The following is a 16,999-nucleotide window of genomic DNA, read 5'->3' on the forward strand; positions in this document are numbered from 1 at the left end:
GTCAGCATCCACATTAGTGCACCAATAGTTTTTTTTTTTCTAGGCATTTCCATTAGAAGTTTCTTTTTTTATTATTTGTTTTCTTCCTCCTGGCACTTCTTGAATGTGCAATTAGAGGTATGGTTTTGTATCTGCCCATAGCATGTTTCAGGCAGAAATAAGACGGCCCTGCCACAACACACTTAGGGCATGCAGCAACTTTGGGGTAGGTGTCTGCCTCTGGGCTCAGCACCCTAGTCTCTCTCTTTTAGTCAGTAGAATGAAAGAGGCAGTTTAGACTGTGATTCATCTGACCTTTGTAGACATCCACTTTAGCATCTCAGTTTTAGACATCTACTTTTGTAGGATGAGGTGAGCTGCAACCTAGTTTCAGTTGTCTGTATTGACTGTATCATCAATAATGATAGAGCCCAGGCAAAGACACTTTGTCAGATATATTCCACTTTTACAGTCTAAAAGTTGAGTCAGAGCTTACTACAGTGGATGTAAAGAATGCCATTTACATTGGATTGAGTTTGGATCAAGTTTTAAAGGCTGTGTTCTGTCACTTACTTTGAGTTGATCTCATTTTTCTATGTAGATAGTACTTATGATTTCAAAAAGCATGCTCATGGGTCTGGGAATGACTCACTGTAGGGGTAGAAACAGACTTGAAGAACAAAAGAGTATATTTAGGAACATCTTTGTATTCCTTTATTGAGGTTTCAATGTGCCTTGTATTTTGGGATATTCTGTAGAGATGCTTTGAACGTTCTGCACTCAGCTGAAGGACAGGATGGCTAGCAGTATTATATCAGCCAAAATATGTGACATTTTCACAGGGCTGCTAAGTAGGAGAGTGGTACTACTTGGTACACGTTGAAGAGGAAGGCATGTAAAACACAGCACTTTGAAGGGCAGAACAGTACCAAGACAAAAGGGGCTGGCAGAAGGCACTGTGGAGTCATCCTTGTGATGAAAGACTGGCTCTGTACTTGAGACATCAGACTGAAGATGAGCACATCGGGCTCTGGTTCGTGGCAGAAGCCACAGTCTGGGGTCTCACGTACAGAGCCAGTCTTTCATACAATATAGAGCCATCCTACAAATATCTATGGAATCTATTCATCAGGTTCTGTGAGGTGTTCAGACAAAGGGCAATGAAAACCTTACTAGTGCCTGACTAATCAATGAGGGGTAGAAGCAGGAGGTGTGCTGTTTGCTTTGCTTGAGAGCTGCCAACACAGAAAAGCTGCTGTAGGAAGGACACGGAAAGTTCAGACACACCAGACTTTTCACGCAGAGACAAGTTGATCTTCAGCACAGCTATGCCAGGTTTAGTTTCTGATTTTTATAATGACTCCTTCCTAAAAATACATCCAGCACATGGCTGATACTGAATACAGCCCACAGTCAGTGGCTATTAAGTGGGGGCAGTGACAAGAGGACTTGATGTTGCATTCAGATTACATTATTAATCTATTATTTATATACTGTGTACAGGCTATTTTGCTATAGACTATGTACTGAGTAAATTAAGCAGTGACTAACCTTACAGAGAAGATGGGAAGCACTCTCATGTGTTATTAGCCCCTGAAAGTCCTCAGAAGTGGCTTGTAAGTAACTCAGAAATGTTGGACTGTGGATGGCAGCCTTGTCATCAAATATAAAATAATACCCTTGATGAGATCAGTGAAAGCTCTCCAGAGGTCTGAAGCTGGGCAGCAGACATTCTGATTAGCTGCTCTCTCCACAAAATGAAAATTCTTCCTTGAGCCCAAGAAACAGATGATGGATACAGTCAGGAGTGATAAAAAGGTCACTCTTAAGTGGATACAAGGAGATTTAACTCACAATACGATCATCCTGAAGCCCATAGACAAATAACAAAAGACAGGCTTCAAAGACTAGAGTCCTTCAGTCTAAGTACTTACACAAATCTCTTTGCCGTATATCTGTGTTTTAAAGAAAATTTACCTTTTAATGACACTGCTGAAAATTACCAAACAAGTACACTTAAGCCCTCTGGCCCTCTACAGCAATGTGTCGTAACAACACACAGTGGTGATATATTACAAAATTTGAGTCTTAGAATTATCATGTTTTGCAGCATGAATTCTAAACCACATTTAAGCTGTCCAGTGTAACTATTCTATATCATTTGCACAGCCAATACATCTTACTGTGATCATTTCATAATCATATGATGATCATTACAGATGAGGATAGCGAACTAATTCCTCTGCTAACAGTAATGCCATCTCCTAAAACTAGATTGTTTTTTATTCAGTTGTTATTTCTAAAAGTACTGGCCATGAAACTATCTGAATTTTAAGTTGATTTTCCATACATATTCAAACACATAGGTATTTCAAGATCAGTGGAAGAAAGCTGATACTTTGCCAGTACATTTAAAAGTTCAGTGGAATGACCTGAGGATTAATAACCCTCTCAGCCTGCCATCAATCCAGTGTAAAACACTGGTATGGCTAATTCCAGGCACTATTCATAAAGAATCAGAGAAAAGTAATGCAATTTATGCCAACCAGTATGTAGTTAAGAAAAATATATTTTATTTCAAGAAAGCTATCTTAATTTTTTTGAGGTTTTACATTTTCCTGATTAAAAAATAAAAATCAAAATCTATACTATTGATGCCATACTTATGAACTTTGGTAGAACTTTGGGCACCAAACAAAATCCTGATTAAGAAATTAGAGTTATCTAAAGTCATCACTGTAATTATTTAATAGATTAAAAACTGAGCAATTGACGTTTCTTAGAAACCATTATAAATAGGGACTCATCATCAAGAGGATGTCAGTCAGCTCTTCAGGGTCACTCCTGAGCTCTGTGCTGAGTTAGTACAATTCAGTGATGGCTTTTCCATTATTGCTTCTTTCAAGATTCAGCTCGTGCCTATAGGCACACTAGTATTTTGATCGTGTATTTTTATGGAAGCGCGGAAAACACATACAGCTAACGTATGAGGTCAGGACAGAGCTTCTGTTGCTTAGGACATACTAAAATCAAGCCGGAGGTGACTTGTCCACAGGCAAATATCCTTGGATTTGCTTCACTGAAGTTTGTTAGACCACATCCTAATAGCGTTACCCAAATCATGGATTAAGGTGATGCTGAAGAATGTATGTTTCGTCACATCCTGTTTGGATTATATCAATGCAGATACAAACAGAACAAGCAGATTTTGGCACAAAATGAAAGACATCTTCTTTAATCTCACACTTATTCCAGAACACGCCAGTTATCACATGGACTGAGTAATTGAATTCTATATTTTGCCCATGAAAATAGTTTCAATAGCCTTTGAAAAAATATGATTTTGAAGACAATCTTTACATTTGTAAGATATGCTTTTGAACAGAATATAGATAGAGCAATGATTTGATTCCCTGTAGTTCAAATAACCAGCTTAATTTTTTCATTTGCAGGAAATAAGATTTCTTCTACCTGCTTTACTTTAAAACTAGGACATTGGGATATAAAGGCTTTCTGCTCAGTCATTAGCTGTAAATTGCAGAATGAAGCAGTACCCTACAGCATTTCCAGATGAAGTAGTCTGTTTATACAGAAAGCACAAGAGCTATAATTACTACATGATCACATTTGTATATCAAGGTCAGAATTCTGTGATTCACGCTATTGTTTGGACATAAAGGGAGTTGATTTTCAGCATGGTGGTGTACAACTACTATTATTGTTACATCAGTGACTGTAGAAACAATATTAACTTTTGCTTGTTTGAGTTTTTGTAGTTAGGTTAACTCCAGTTCAGGCATACATGAAAACTGGCTGGTTAATACTTGTCCTAAAATATTCGTTAGACGTGCAAAATATGTATTTATATTAATGTTATTCAGGTTGTGTATTCTATTATGAAAGCAAAAATCCTCCACAATAAAAAGCAAACTAAAATAGGTCATTAAATGACTTACGCATGAAATCACACAGAGTGTAAGCAATATCAAATGCAAGTAATAAGATTGCAAGAGTGTTTCCTGATCTTTTCCTTCCCTCTGCAAAATCCATGCATAAGGTTTGTCTTCTTACTATTATCCAGTATATTGGCGATTTTTGTATTCTGTTCCTGAGAATCCATTGGCTTTCTACACTATTTAACCAGTTCTAAAAGCTTAAAAATACAGGGATTCAACACATTATACTTACTAGTTAAGAGCTAGGATTAGTCAAGCACTTAGATTGTACCAATTATTTCACTATGATTGTGTGTATTTATCATCAGGCACAAGAACAGATTATTTCCTCATGGACTAATAGAATCTGCTATTGTATTATTATATTGTATTTAAGTGTCACCCAGCTGCCATTAATGTCACTCTGTTCTCAGTTAGGCCTCTTTCTTACCTAAGCCCCAACTAGTCTTTCTCTTTTGAAGTGTAGGTGTCCCTAGGTAAAAAGCAATCATATTTCCGCAGGTTTTCCTTGTTCCCTCTCTGTTCCGGGGTTTTACATTTCCTATTCACTCCCCACCCCCACTCACATACTGCCTTACATAAATCTGAGAGCATTACTTTCTCATTGCCAAAGATGGTTAGGAAGCACTGTTTTTCTGGGGGTTTTTTGGGGGGTGAGAAACAAAGCCAAGATGCCATCTTGACACAGACAAAATTTGTCCTTGGGTCAAGAGTTCCATGAGGCTCTCTTTAGCCTCAGAAGACTCTACCCAGACAAAACATTCACATGGGCATAAGGTTTGAGGAGTTTGCCATCTGAATGATACCCTAATAACTTGTCCAAGTTGAACCCACATGAGCATAAGCATCACCGGGCCACCTTTCTTCTCTCTAGGAGAGCCACATATGTTTCCTTTGTAGTGTTATTTCTCATCAATCAATCCTGATAACTTCAACCAGCTTGATTTCTTTATAAATAATTTTCTGGATTTCTTTCATATTTCATTTTATTTGCTAGTTGCTGTAGTACTGAGAGGCCCAGAAATGAGCCGGAGACCTAGAAAGGAAGTATAATCAACCTGATCCACTGAGATCTAACCACAAATGCTGGCAACGCTGCCTATAGCAAATGAGTAATTAAATAACATTCAGTAGCTTATTACAGGAGACATAAGGAGATTCTGTGACTTTCTGGACTTACGAAAAATAAATTACCATCAATTCAAAACATAATCTAATGTAAATCATAGTTACTTGTGAACTTAGGTCAGCATTCAATTTAGAAAGCAATAGCCATTATATTTTTTTCTTTTTGCTTTGATTTGAATAGCATAAACCTATAATCATGAAGGTGACTGTTTTGCCTAAGGAGATGGATAATATCATTAAAAGGAACAGATGTGCTGTAAAACTGAACAGCAAGCAGACATGTCATGGGTTGAGTCAGATCCAGGGTTGCCAGTGGCTGTGGTTTTGTTGTAAGACAGTGGTACTTGGTTGTCTGCTGGTGGAGGCCTTTCCCAGTCCACAAAAACCAGTGCAGTGTCCGGATCTTCTTCTAACACCTTTTTCCTGCATGTAAAGTGATATCAAGCATAATATGTTTGGTTTAAGGTAGATACCTCTCCTCTTACACCCTTGCCTTAGTATTAAATGGACACACCTCTTTCTTACAGACGGAGCCTGTAACCATTTCTTCTCCTGTGCTGCCGAGCTGGTGGCATACTTGGTAGAATCTTAGATGCTTTCCAGCCTGTATGTACAAATCTGAAATCTGCTGGTTTGAGAGATGTGTAGCCCTCCTAATGGCAAAAGAACTCCTGACCTCACTGGAAAGTATCCCGGGGGCTCAGAAACAGAAGGGGAAAGAGATACAGTAACATCCCTTCCAAAAACTTTCATGTCGCAATTTTTAATGAAATCCCGAGTGTCTTGGAGACTGGGATTATTCTATGTTATTTTTAATGTTAAGGGTTGGCAACCCTCCAGACCCACATGACATACTTGGAAACATAAAACAAACAGGACAAACCCCATAAACAAACTACAGATTCTCTGGGGAAATAGGTCAACAGAAGCAACAAGACTTCTCTTAGAGAGAAGGTTAAAAAAACCCCAACTCACAGAGGAAGAGATATGCTTTTCTTCATGGAATCAGATGGTGTGCTCAAATGGAAATGAGAAGACTAGCTAAGCAAAGATGTGATCTGGAGGTGGCCACCCTCCCTCTCCCCTTCTGCCTTGGCCCCTCTGTTTGATCCCGATCTCATCCTTATGAGTCCTTGTCAGGTCCTTGTCAGACCTCCCATTCTGCCAGCCCTGGTCCACATATCTCTCTCTGTCGTGTAGCTTGTCCCAGCTTCCTTGTTTTACCACCTCATCTTAAAAGGCAATGGCTTCTGGGTAGTCTTCTCTTTCCCAGCACCCTTTTTCTCCCCAAGATATCCTTTAATCTCACCCCAAGCCCTGATCAGTCTTTTCCCACCTTGTCCCTTTGGACCCACCACAGAGATCAGCCCAGCAGGCCCCAAAGCAAAAGGCATGTCCCAGTCCTACCCACCTCCTCCAGAGGCGGTGATAGCTTCCTTCCCCCACAGCAACATAAGTCTTAAACTGGAAATAGTATGCAATGTAATGGTGAAGTCTGATGAAAAACTCTGAAACCACTTGTCCATGTCCTGGTATGACCATTTTCCCACACCTCTCCTCCATGGAGGATTCCACCCCACCCAGCCACTTCTTGCTTCCAGTCTCTTTATCCTTCAAATTCTATCTCCATCTTCCAAAAAAGATCAGTCTGGTGCATACTCCTGATATGGACATTTTCAGCCTGAATGGCTAGACTGAAGTTATATCTGAAAACTAGGTCTTCTGAAGTGTTAGACAACTTGGACAGGTGACGTTACCAGCTCTGCAATCAGTGCTGCTGAGTGAGTAGTTGCCACATTGAGTTAAATGAAGAGTTTTCCCAGTCAGCTAAATGAAGCTCTTCTGTAGCAATTTTTAACAGGATGTTATTTTCAGGCTGTTTCTAATGGATCTGTTTACCACAGTGATTTCATCCCAATATCAAATGCAGCAATCAAATAAGATATGATAAATTGCCATCACTGAACAATTAATAGACATAGTTTCAAACTGACTGTTGGAGTAAATGCTCTTGTCAGACGCATGGATTTGGTCAGTTTCACTTACTTCATCTTTTTTCCACATCTAGGTAGGTTTCTGGTTGTGACAGATGAGACATGAGATCTTCAGCTTCCAGGCTTTCAAGTTTTTCTTCAAGAGATTCACTATGGAATCGGTAAGAAAGTAGAAAGATATAAATATAAATAATTGGTTTAAAGAGTAAAAGCAGGTCAGAATCTATGGAAAAAAAAAACAACAACCCAAAACCTAAAAGAAATTGGTTTTATCAATTGCAGTATGTGCCAGTGGGTTTTTCCTTGGCCACTTTGGACACTACTACAGGGGGTGTTTTTCAGATAAGTTCTAACCTATTGATCCTTCCAAGGATCAAAAATTCCAAAAATCCTTAAAAAAGTATTGGCTGCCTGAGCAAGTACCAGGACAAACAGTAACATTTATTAAGTATTTTGCTTTTCTTTCATAGATTTCAAAGCTGGATGGGGGGCAGGGTATAAAAGGGACGCTTTTTGTAACTCCTTTCAACTCATCTAGATCTGGTAACTGATGTTGTTTTAACTTTGAAAACAACAAATCTCTGAGATCAGCCTGAAAAATCTATGGCAAGATTTGTGCGGGGGCTTGAAAGAGGAGGGACTCTCTTCTTGTGATGTAAAGTGCTGAACAGCACACAGTTGTCTAAATATGCTTTTGTTTATTCAGTCTCTGGGTGGTGAATGCTCTTGTTTTAAAGTTTTTACTGTGTTTCACTGAACCACTAAAAGCTACGTTTGGATTGCCTGACTTTAACCCCTACAGAACAACATTGATGGTTAAGGCTGAAATTTTCTTTGTACCTGGTACACTGGCTGGAGCTGTCCTGGCACAGGTCACTGCTCCCTGCGTGGCCATCGCAGCAGTGTGGGACTTTCATCTTTTCTTCTTCCCTGGGGGAAATGGTTGACCATATTGCACTCCAGCCCAGCCAAGAAGGGTGAATCACTACTGCTGATCTTCTGAAAACTGAATAAACCTTCCTTTGGTGCATTTGCTTTCTCACATGGCTACACATATTTTTCTTTTTTAAGTCCATGATGCCTTAAATAAGCAAGAGTTCAGAAGTCAAACAATCATCTTTCGAAAAGTATGAAGCTATTAAGCTGCATATTCCTATTTGATTTTAAAACAGCACTTAAGTTTTTATGTCCTACTGCTCCTAAATTTTCTTGGAGAAATAAAATAAAACATAACCACCACCAAGTGAATAAATAGTGGTAAGATCACTGAAATTAATGAAACTTAATTTCCTACAGATTTGTGTCTTGACTGCAGCTCCTATGGAGGTGCAAACTATCAATGAAACTCTTCCCATGATTGGGACACTTACAGGATCTTTCTCATACACTGCTTACCTTGATAAAGAACAAGATGAAGGTGAGCCTTTTCTATCCATAGGGCTAATAAACATCTTCTTCCTCTGTTTTTTTTTTTTTTAATTATTATTTTCCCACAAAACTGCTAGGAACTGAAGATTTTTTACACTTTTCCTGCCCTCCTTTCAAATTTACTGAGACCCGCGATGCATTAAAAAAAAATCATTGGAGGCAGGACAGATGAGCGTATGATCACCCTCTGCTGTAGTCAACAGTAAGAGCCCGTTAACCTAGGAAGCAACAAGATCAGTTTCAGTGGTTAAAAGCAGAAGCAAATGAGAAATCAGAGAGAGGGGATGTTGTGATGGACTTCTAGAACAAAATTCTGAACTTTACTTCATTTAGTACCATGTGAACACTGACTGAACAGAGACTAGGTCCATGCAGCAAGACCAGTTTCCAAAAACTTCCAGATGGTTGTCTGATGTCCTGGGTTTTAACAGAACGCCACAACTACAACATTCAAAAGTCTACTTTAACAAAACATTCAGACACTAATTTTAAATTTGAGTAACTTTTGCTTGGTGACAAGACTTTGAGCATTAAAGCAGATATCAAGTCTTACGTATTGTTAAACTTCTTGATCTGAATAAACAAACAAACAAGCAGACAAACAAAACCCCACCAAAACCCCAAAGACATCACTCCTGAATTGAAAATTTCCTATGCTGAATTCAAGCCTAGAGTGTGGCCAAGTGATGCATCCTTGAAAATAAAGGCTTGTATAAGGGAAATGCAGATGTGCCAGTAAATTCAGTGGTTGCAAGGGCCTTTTTTATGACATCCAACATCTGCAGATTTATTTCCAGCATTTCTCTAACAAGATGAAATTAAGAAATTAAGTATGTTCAGTCAACACTATGAGCCAGTTTCTGAGTTCAATTCAGTAAGCCCATACATGTGCACGTCTGCAAACTGTCATAGAAAAGCTTGTATGAAGCCACAAATTACTTCCATGTATCTGTTCAGCATGATGGGGTCTCAGTCCCTCTTTTTCCACTAAGTACTGCTTTAATGCTAATAAATTCATAACACAGAGGGGAAAAAACCCTCACAAAACCAGATCTCTCTGCTTCATGTTGTCATATGATGAACAACCAGTAGAAAGAAACCCTTTCATTTACCTGCCAATCCTTTTTATCTAACCAGTAAAATGATGATGAAATTGTTTAGCCTGAGAGCGCTTCTCATCCTTAAGCTATTTTTTGAAACTCTTACAATAAACTGTGTAATAAAAATAAATTAGTTCTGATATAGCACTACTCAGCTGGAAAATCCCACCATGCTTTCACCTAGAAAAATAAAGGTAATTGCCTGCATTCCACAGACAGAGAAACAATGCACACAGAGCTCAAATGCCATGTCACAGCCATGAGTGGTAGCTCAAGGACGTGATCCCAGGTCCACAAAGCCTTTATTTTATTCGTAAGCTGCTTCCAAGGTTCATTTTGGCCTGAACCTCCAGTGTCACTGCAGGCAAGATGCATGCTGCCATCAGCATACATTCAGTAGCTTAGGTAGAACCAGAGACATGCCTGGATAATGACACAGCCTTATCATTTCCAGAGGGGAAGAGAAAATATTGAAATGTTTGCAGTGCGGGCTGAAGCTTTATTTCATTCTCTTTTTATTTTGGAGAGCCTGCTATACCAGCTGCCCTGCAACATGTTCATTTCTGCAGTATCACTCTCTGATTTTAGTCATTGCCATTTCTCATATTAAAAAAAAAAAACAAACTTATTCAGATACTATGATTCCTGCTTTGGAAGAATTCTTTTTTCTCTTGTTTCAGAGTACTCCTTCATGATGTATTGGTTTTGTCTTGTGCTTTGCAATCCCACTGGCATGGCCTGCTCTGATGCTAATGTGTCCGCTGTGACCTTCACAGCAATCCTCCAAGGACTGCAAGGACAGCTACAAACAGGTTTTCCCCATGCTGGTCCTCACCCTCATGACACGGCAATGGTGTGTACTGCTGGGAGAGCAGCTCCTGTGGGGTCGGCAGTCCTTGTGCCACTGTTCCCTTTGCAAGCAATGTGTGGGGTTACACTCACCAGAGGCTCCACTGACAGTTTTCTTATCCATCAGCATTCACAAGCATTTGATACCTTTGGACTGTCCAAAATATGGTCCTTATAAATGAATATACAGCTGTGGTTTTATGTTCTGTAGATGTTTTAAGGGCTGTATTTGAATCTGATCTCTCCCAACACGTGCAGTATTGCACCTTCTATGAAAGAAAGTACGGTTTTTTAAATGAGCATCTCTAACAAAAAACCTTCATGCAATAAAAATACCAATTTCAGCACACCTGTGACAAAAAAAGAGCATGCCTTTCCCATCCTCAGCCTGCTGCCTCTTGTTGCTAGTGAGCATGTTGCCATGTTTCTCTTTGGAGGATGCAGGGGTTGCAGGGGAACAGCCTGTTGCTTGTTGTAGTTACTGCGAGCCTGGAATGCCATTATGTGTTTGCCTGCATGACTCTTGATCTTGCATGACAAAACCAAAAAACAAAGGCAAAACTGAATCAGCAGATTAGTCAGCTTAATCTTGTGTAACTCAGTGTTGCACTTCATTTTCAGTGCTGTTATTTTCAGCTGTCCTTTGAGATGGCTATTTGAGCTTTACCTATTTTTCAGTCAAACTTCTCACACAGGACATTCAAGTAAATAAGATGCAAAATATATAATACATTGGAATGTTTCTGATGTTTTGATTTAATCTTTTTCATTTGGTACATATAGTGTTAAAACCTCAAGACCTTAATGTTAGCAAAATGTCATTTATCATGAGAACACAATGGGTTCTTTTTTTGCTGTCATATTAATATTGAAAGAATGCAAAAAGAACCTTTTGTTTAAGCCACTATGCTAGTGCTAAAAGGCTTTTAAACTAATACTGTAGTTTCTAAGACAGTTGCTTATGTTTTCTTATCTAATTAAAAATACCAAGTGAAGACAAATGGTCAGAGATGCCAGTATTAAAACTGAAATCATCTGATACTTGTATTCGAAACAGTCACAGCAGTAAGACACATTGTTGATGCAGCTAATGTGCTCCATAAGCCGTGTTGGTAGATACCCTTGCTTAAAAATACAGAATTGCAATCAGCATGTTTGCTGGATGTGGATTTTGGTTTGCTGGATCTGGATTTTTGTTTGCTGCATGTACAGTGATACCATTTAGATAAGAACATTTTTCTTTGACCAGAAAGTTACCTGACAATTCTGTGCTAATAACACAATAATTTATAAGATTTGTTTGCAAATGTCAAATCCAACAGCCTTCTTTCTCCAGCAGAAACACTTTGAAGTTTACCATGTAAGTTCCCTTAAAGCAAATCAGCACCAGTCACTATGTGTGATGTAGGCTTAAACGTTTAAAATAGACTTTGCCTTTTCCTGTGAGTACATCATGCACTTACGTGATCTTAAAAGTGTAAACATGCTGCAGGTTAAAATATGTAGTTGTTACATTTTGTACAAGGCTCAGTCAGCCAACAGGATCATCCTCTGAGAGGGCACTGCTCCTGGAGGTGAAACTCCTCCTGACTAAACATTTCCCACTGAAGTACAAAGTGATGATGTTACGTGCCCTTACATAAATGGGGTGGTTTTGTTTTTCAAAACAAAATCATGAGAGTTCCATTAACAGAAAACCTTTATTATGGAGTTTTAGCAGGAGATACTCCAAAACTGAAAGCCAAACTCACCCTGCTGAGATTCTTATTGATTTGAAGCTCCTTTTTTCCTCTAAGCCCAACATTCAACTCAAATGAGAATAATTGTTGTTCAGAAATATTTCTGGATATTCTAGCACTTATGGCCCTAAATTTAAATAAGTATTTCCCATTAATTTTGTCAAAAGTAGCCTGAAAATGAAATTATAATAATGTAACAACAGCAATTTAGCATATAGATGTTTTCTCAGGGAATCTGAAACCGACTATATTGGGTATCAAATGACATGGTTGCCTTATGCCGTAGTGTGATCCCATTAGGCATAGTTAGGATAGGAAGGAGGATGGGAAGCAATGCTGACTGCTGTGTTTAGCTGAAATGGATGAATATAACACCAAACTACAAAATTATTCAGAATAGTAGAGCAGCATAGCCTAAGGATATTTTTCTGATGAGTTTTAGCATGTCACTAGTTCTGTTGCTATTTGCTGCTGAACTGGTGATACTTTCCATGTTCGTGAAGATTCTAAGGGGCATAAAAAGAACAACTATATGGTTTACTAACAAAAGCATGTGTATTTCAATGATTTGATGTTTTAATTAAACACTAATGCCTGACCCATACCACTCCTATCAGCAGTAATAGTCAAGATGGGGACGTTGAAAGTAAAGAAATGAGTGTAGGTGTAAACCCAGATTTGCAAAGTGGCATCATCTTGTTCATACTGAAGAAGAAAAAACAAACGAGTTTGACATGTAAGATCCTGGCATTACTGTGTCTGTGCTAATCAAGAGGAGTCATCTGCACAGTAGCCATGTGCACAGTGATTTCCTTCTTCAGCTAACAACTCACTTCACTGCCACACTGACAGGTTGCAAACGGCCCTGAAGGCAGCTTGTCTGAGCATGCTTGCCAGCACATCTGGTGCACAGCCAGGGACCTGGGTCAAGCTTGTTTCCAAAAATCAAGCGGCAACCACACCTGAGTTTGTGTTTGTGCACTCGCTATCTGCGCAGCAGGCAAGCGTGGCCTCAGGGCTGATCCTGGGGCTGCTCTCTGCAAGGTAGTTTAATTGTATCATGCCGGAGATCCACTGGAGGCTTCAGCACAGCTGAGGCGCTGATACCCTGAAGAGCTGACTTTGCATGACTAACTCTAGACAGCCAAAAATACAGCCCTGCTTTTGGTCAGCAGGGCCACAGCCTCCTGTCTGTCTCCGTATCTACAATAGAAAGATAATCTTGCTGTTCTCTACCTCACCGCTGCATCGTTTAAACAGTTACTGCACCGAGGACATGAAGAGCTATGCAAGCGCAATGTAGCTTTTCACCTCTGGCACATACCTGTAATGTTTGAAAGTTCACAATGATGACAATAGTCATCATCACCTGATGAGTACTGCTCAGCTCTTGTGAATGAACTGATGATCTCAATCTAAATATGACTAGAGTACTATAAAATGAAAAATACCATACTCGCTATTCAGCTTATTGCCAAACACCTGCATTAGTAGTTTGTGCTGTCGTTGCTGTGTTCCTTAGCCTCTCCCTAAGCAGGGTGACTATCACCAATATTGCAGAAATATTATCAGTTGGCTGTAATTAACTCTCCTGTTGGCAATCACAGTAAAAAAGGACAGGGAATCAAATGGATTTGTAGAGTGAATCACTGGGTGGGATGGCAAGACAGCACAACTTCCTTGACTGCAGTGTGTCATCAGTAAGGAGTGTGCTTTCCAGGGCTGATTGCACGATCCTCACCCACGCTAGCTTGTCCCAGGGTGGACACAGAGATGCATTTCACATCAGAATATCAAGAGGAGTGAGATAGGCATAACTTCTGTTGGCAAGCCTTACATGAGAAAAAGGCTGCAGCACAGCCTCCCCCAGGATCTTGCACAGACTAAGATAGCGTTAGAGCAGACGCCGTGAAATGTAACTTTCACACTCTGCTGATTATTCTCTGACATTTGTGAAGTGAAACAGTGATTTCAGTTAGTGACAATTTATAAGGAGGTGCATCCTACTAATTTAGAAGTGAATCTCAGATACTGATCACAATTCAAAACAGGAAGCATGGTTAAATCTGAAATCCACTAAAAGCTATCTGAAACACTTATATAATTTGACTAAATGTAAGCACACTTTTACAGGCAAGTGGTATCATTTTTTTATTAATATCAGAGTAATTAACTAATCTTGCTTCCAGTGACCTTAAGTGAAGATAATCCAAGCCTAAAGAGGTCGTGCCCATAGGGCTATTTTCTCCACTAGCATTTGTATAGGCGAAGAGGAAATGCTGCTTCGAAGCAGCAAAACTGAGTACCATATCCTCTTTAATAAACAATTTCAGAACTGTCAAAAAACCAGACTAATAGGCAATTATGATTGGGAGCTATTGATCTTCCTATTTAATCTTTAGGTTTTGCACTGTTCTTTTTATTTCCCAGTATTCTATTTTTTATATATTCAGTATTTAAAAAAAAAATAAAATTCTCCTGATGAGGAAACATAGAAGTGCAGCTACTGTTACTCTCTGCTGTGCCTTCATTTCTGTCATTCTTCACTGCTCCAGTTTCCCTGGCCTGCCCCCTCCCTTTCTTTGTTGGACATGCTCTTAAATTCTGCAGTTGAAATTTCCTCTAAATAATATTAAAGAAATTATGTTTCTAGCAACATGTCCAGCTTCTGTCCACACTCTTTGGGGTAGGATTTGTTTAGGATACCAGATGAGGTTATTTTACGATCCAAAGGCTACTGTTCATGCTCAATAGCCTGAAGAACAATTCAACTTTAACATTGAAAGAAGTCAATTAATTAAACCAGTCTACCCATCAGTGCAATGGATTTATCCTCACTTGAAATCTGCTGGAGAGCGATCGGGACTCCTCCTAATGTGAACACCATAGCTGACCTGCAGATGATAGGTCTGGCTTAGGAATGGCTGTGTGACAGCCTATGATTGATGTTCTGCAGGAAATTACAGGGGATGACCAGAGAGACCCCATTTGGCCCTCAGGCAGTATCCCAGCTGCTCACCCATCCAGTTTCCATGCAGGCTAGGCACACTGAAACAGCTCTTTTTGATGCTGCCAACAGCTCTTGCCTAGCCTAAACCCCTACACAGTTCTTCACTCTCCTTTCCACACTGCTTTGGATGCTACCAGCCATTTTTATCTTCTTGATCTCGCCACCTCCTCCACTGCTTTTATGAGCACGATCCTCAACTGATTTCCGTCCCACCCCTCCAGTTGCTTCTTCAGTGCTTCAATTTTTTTCGCCCAAATCCATTTTTCAGTGCAACTCCCACGCAGTTCTTTTCTTGGCTTCCTCCTCCTCTTGCCTACTCTACCTTTCAGAGTCTCATGACGTTTAACAATCATCTGTATGAGCCCAGAGCCTTTGTGCCGGAAAGCGGGATCACGTGAAGCAGTAGCAGCAGCAATCACATGGCCATATGGAGGGCTTCTGCTAATGCAATGAAATCAAAGAAACATGTTCAGGCAGGACCATTTCTCAGGAGTATTGGTCATATTTTTGCTGGCAGGACTGCATGCAAATCATTTTTTATGGGTATACACAAATCAGGTATCTCCTTTTTATGCTTACTCAGGCATTGCAGCCTTTAGTTGATATTTTCAAATTTATTTGAGCTGCGCAAGCATTTTATTAGAGTTATATGCTTGGGGTTGGACTCAATGATCTTTAAAGGTCCTTTCCAACCCAAACCCTTCTGTGATTCTGTGAAAACCATGTAAAAGCCAAAGTGCATTCTAATACAGTAGGTCCTTATATACAGAACATTAAAACCTTTGAATGGATATAGCCATATAATATTGCTCATTTTCAATTGTTCAGATTTGAGAATATTTACCATTCCTGAATTTCCTGGTTTCTATGGAAAGAATCCCAAATGCAAAGAGAAGGAAAACACATAGGATGACTAAATAAATCAGACTGAAACGGCAGATGACCATAATTACTTGAGTCTCCTGAGACCTAGCTGTCTTTAGAACAGCACATATGGGCACCAAAATCTAAGCTAAAAAAACCAACAACAACCCCCCAAAAAACCTTATTAGTGCTGTCTGTCAATTCCCAGGGTTACATGATCCAATAACAGATCAAGGATATGTTAACTTATTCAAAAATACTGGTTGTGAGGGGACGCTGGACTGTTAAACCACGTGGAGCATGCCAGGGATGCAAGGAAGGTGGCAGCCTGTGCTGCTGCTGCTCTGTGGTACGAGGGTGTCCAGCCGTCTGGGCAGTAACACAGCTCTCTTTGGGAGGGCTCAGGAGCAGCATCAGTAATAGCAGCTTCAAGGGTGTCAGTGAGACATAGCAGGACTTCTCTAAACATTACCTAAGTAGAAAGAGGGTAAAAATCTACCTAGTCAGATTGCTTCGAGTGATGACTTTACCAGCGGTGGCTGGAAGAAGCCGTCAGGCTTTACGCCACCGAGGGCTTGTGGCACACGGGCTCGAAGCAAAGGGGCCGCGGCTGGCTGAGGGGCTCGGAGAAGGAAAACAACCCAGCGCCGCAGGCTTGGCCCTGGGGTGTACCCGCCAGCGGCTGGCGCTGGGGAAGGGGCTGCGGCTGGGGAAGGGGCTGAGGCGCGGGCCGGGCCGCCGCTGCCACACGGCCGCCGGCGCGAGAAGCCCCGGTCTCCGGGCTGGGGACAGGGCTGGAGCCCCTCACCCCTTTTTTTTTTATAATAAAATTAAAAAAAAAAAAAAAAAAAAAAAAAAAAGGCAAGGAGAGGCACCGCCGCAGCCCCCCCGCGCGCGCCGCCCCCTCGCCCCCCCCAGTACGCGCCCCCCGCGGGGCAGGAGCGGGGGGTTG

At 40.4% G+C, this 16,999-nt stretch overlaps 1 protein-coding gene across 4 annotated transcripts in view; it reads left to right on the forward strand.

Moving 5' to 3' along the window:
* ASAP1 (ArfGAP with SH3 domain, ankyrin repeat and PH domain 1) overlaps positions 1 to 16,999 on the forward strand; it is a 161,894-nt gene that overhangs the window by 11,948 nt on the left and 132,947 nt on the right. For all 4 annotated transcript variants that reach the window (XM_055703774.1, XM_055703772.1, XM_055703775.1 and 1 more), the window contains exon 2: positions 7,132 to 7,218. In XM_055703774.1, the coding sequence (XP_055559749.1) occupies positions 7,160 to 7,218 (59 nt within the window). In that variant the 5' untranslated portion in view covers positions 7,132 to 7,159. The remainder of the gene's footprint in view (positions 1 to 7,131; positions 7,219 to 16,999) is intronic.

This window comes from Falco cherrug, chromosome 3 (genome assembly GCF_023634085.1).
Source record: "Falco cherrug isolate bFalChe1 chromosome 3, bFalChe1.pri, whole genome shotgun sequence".
Lineage (NCBI taxonomy): Eukaryota > Metazoa > Chordata > Aves > Falconiformes > Falconidae > Falco > Falco cherrug.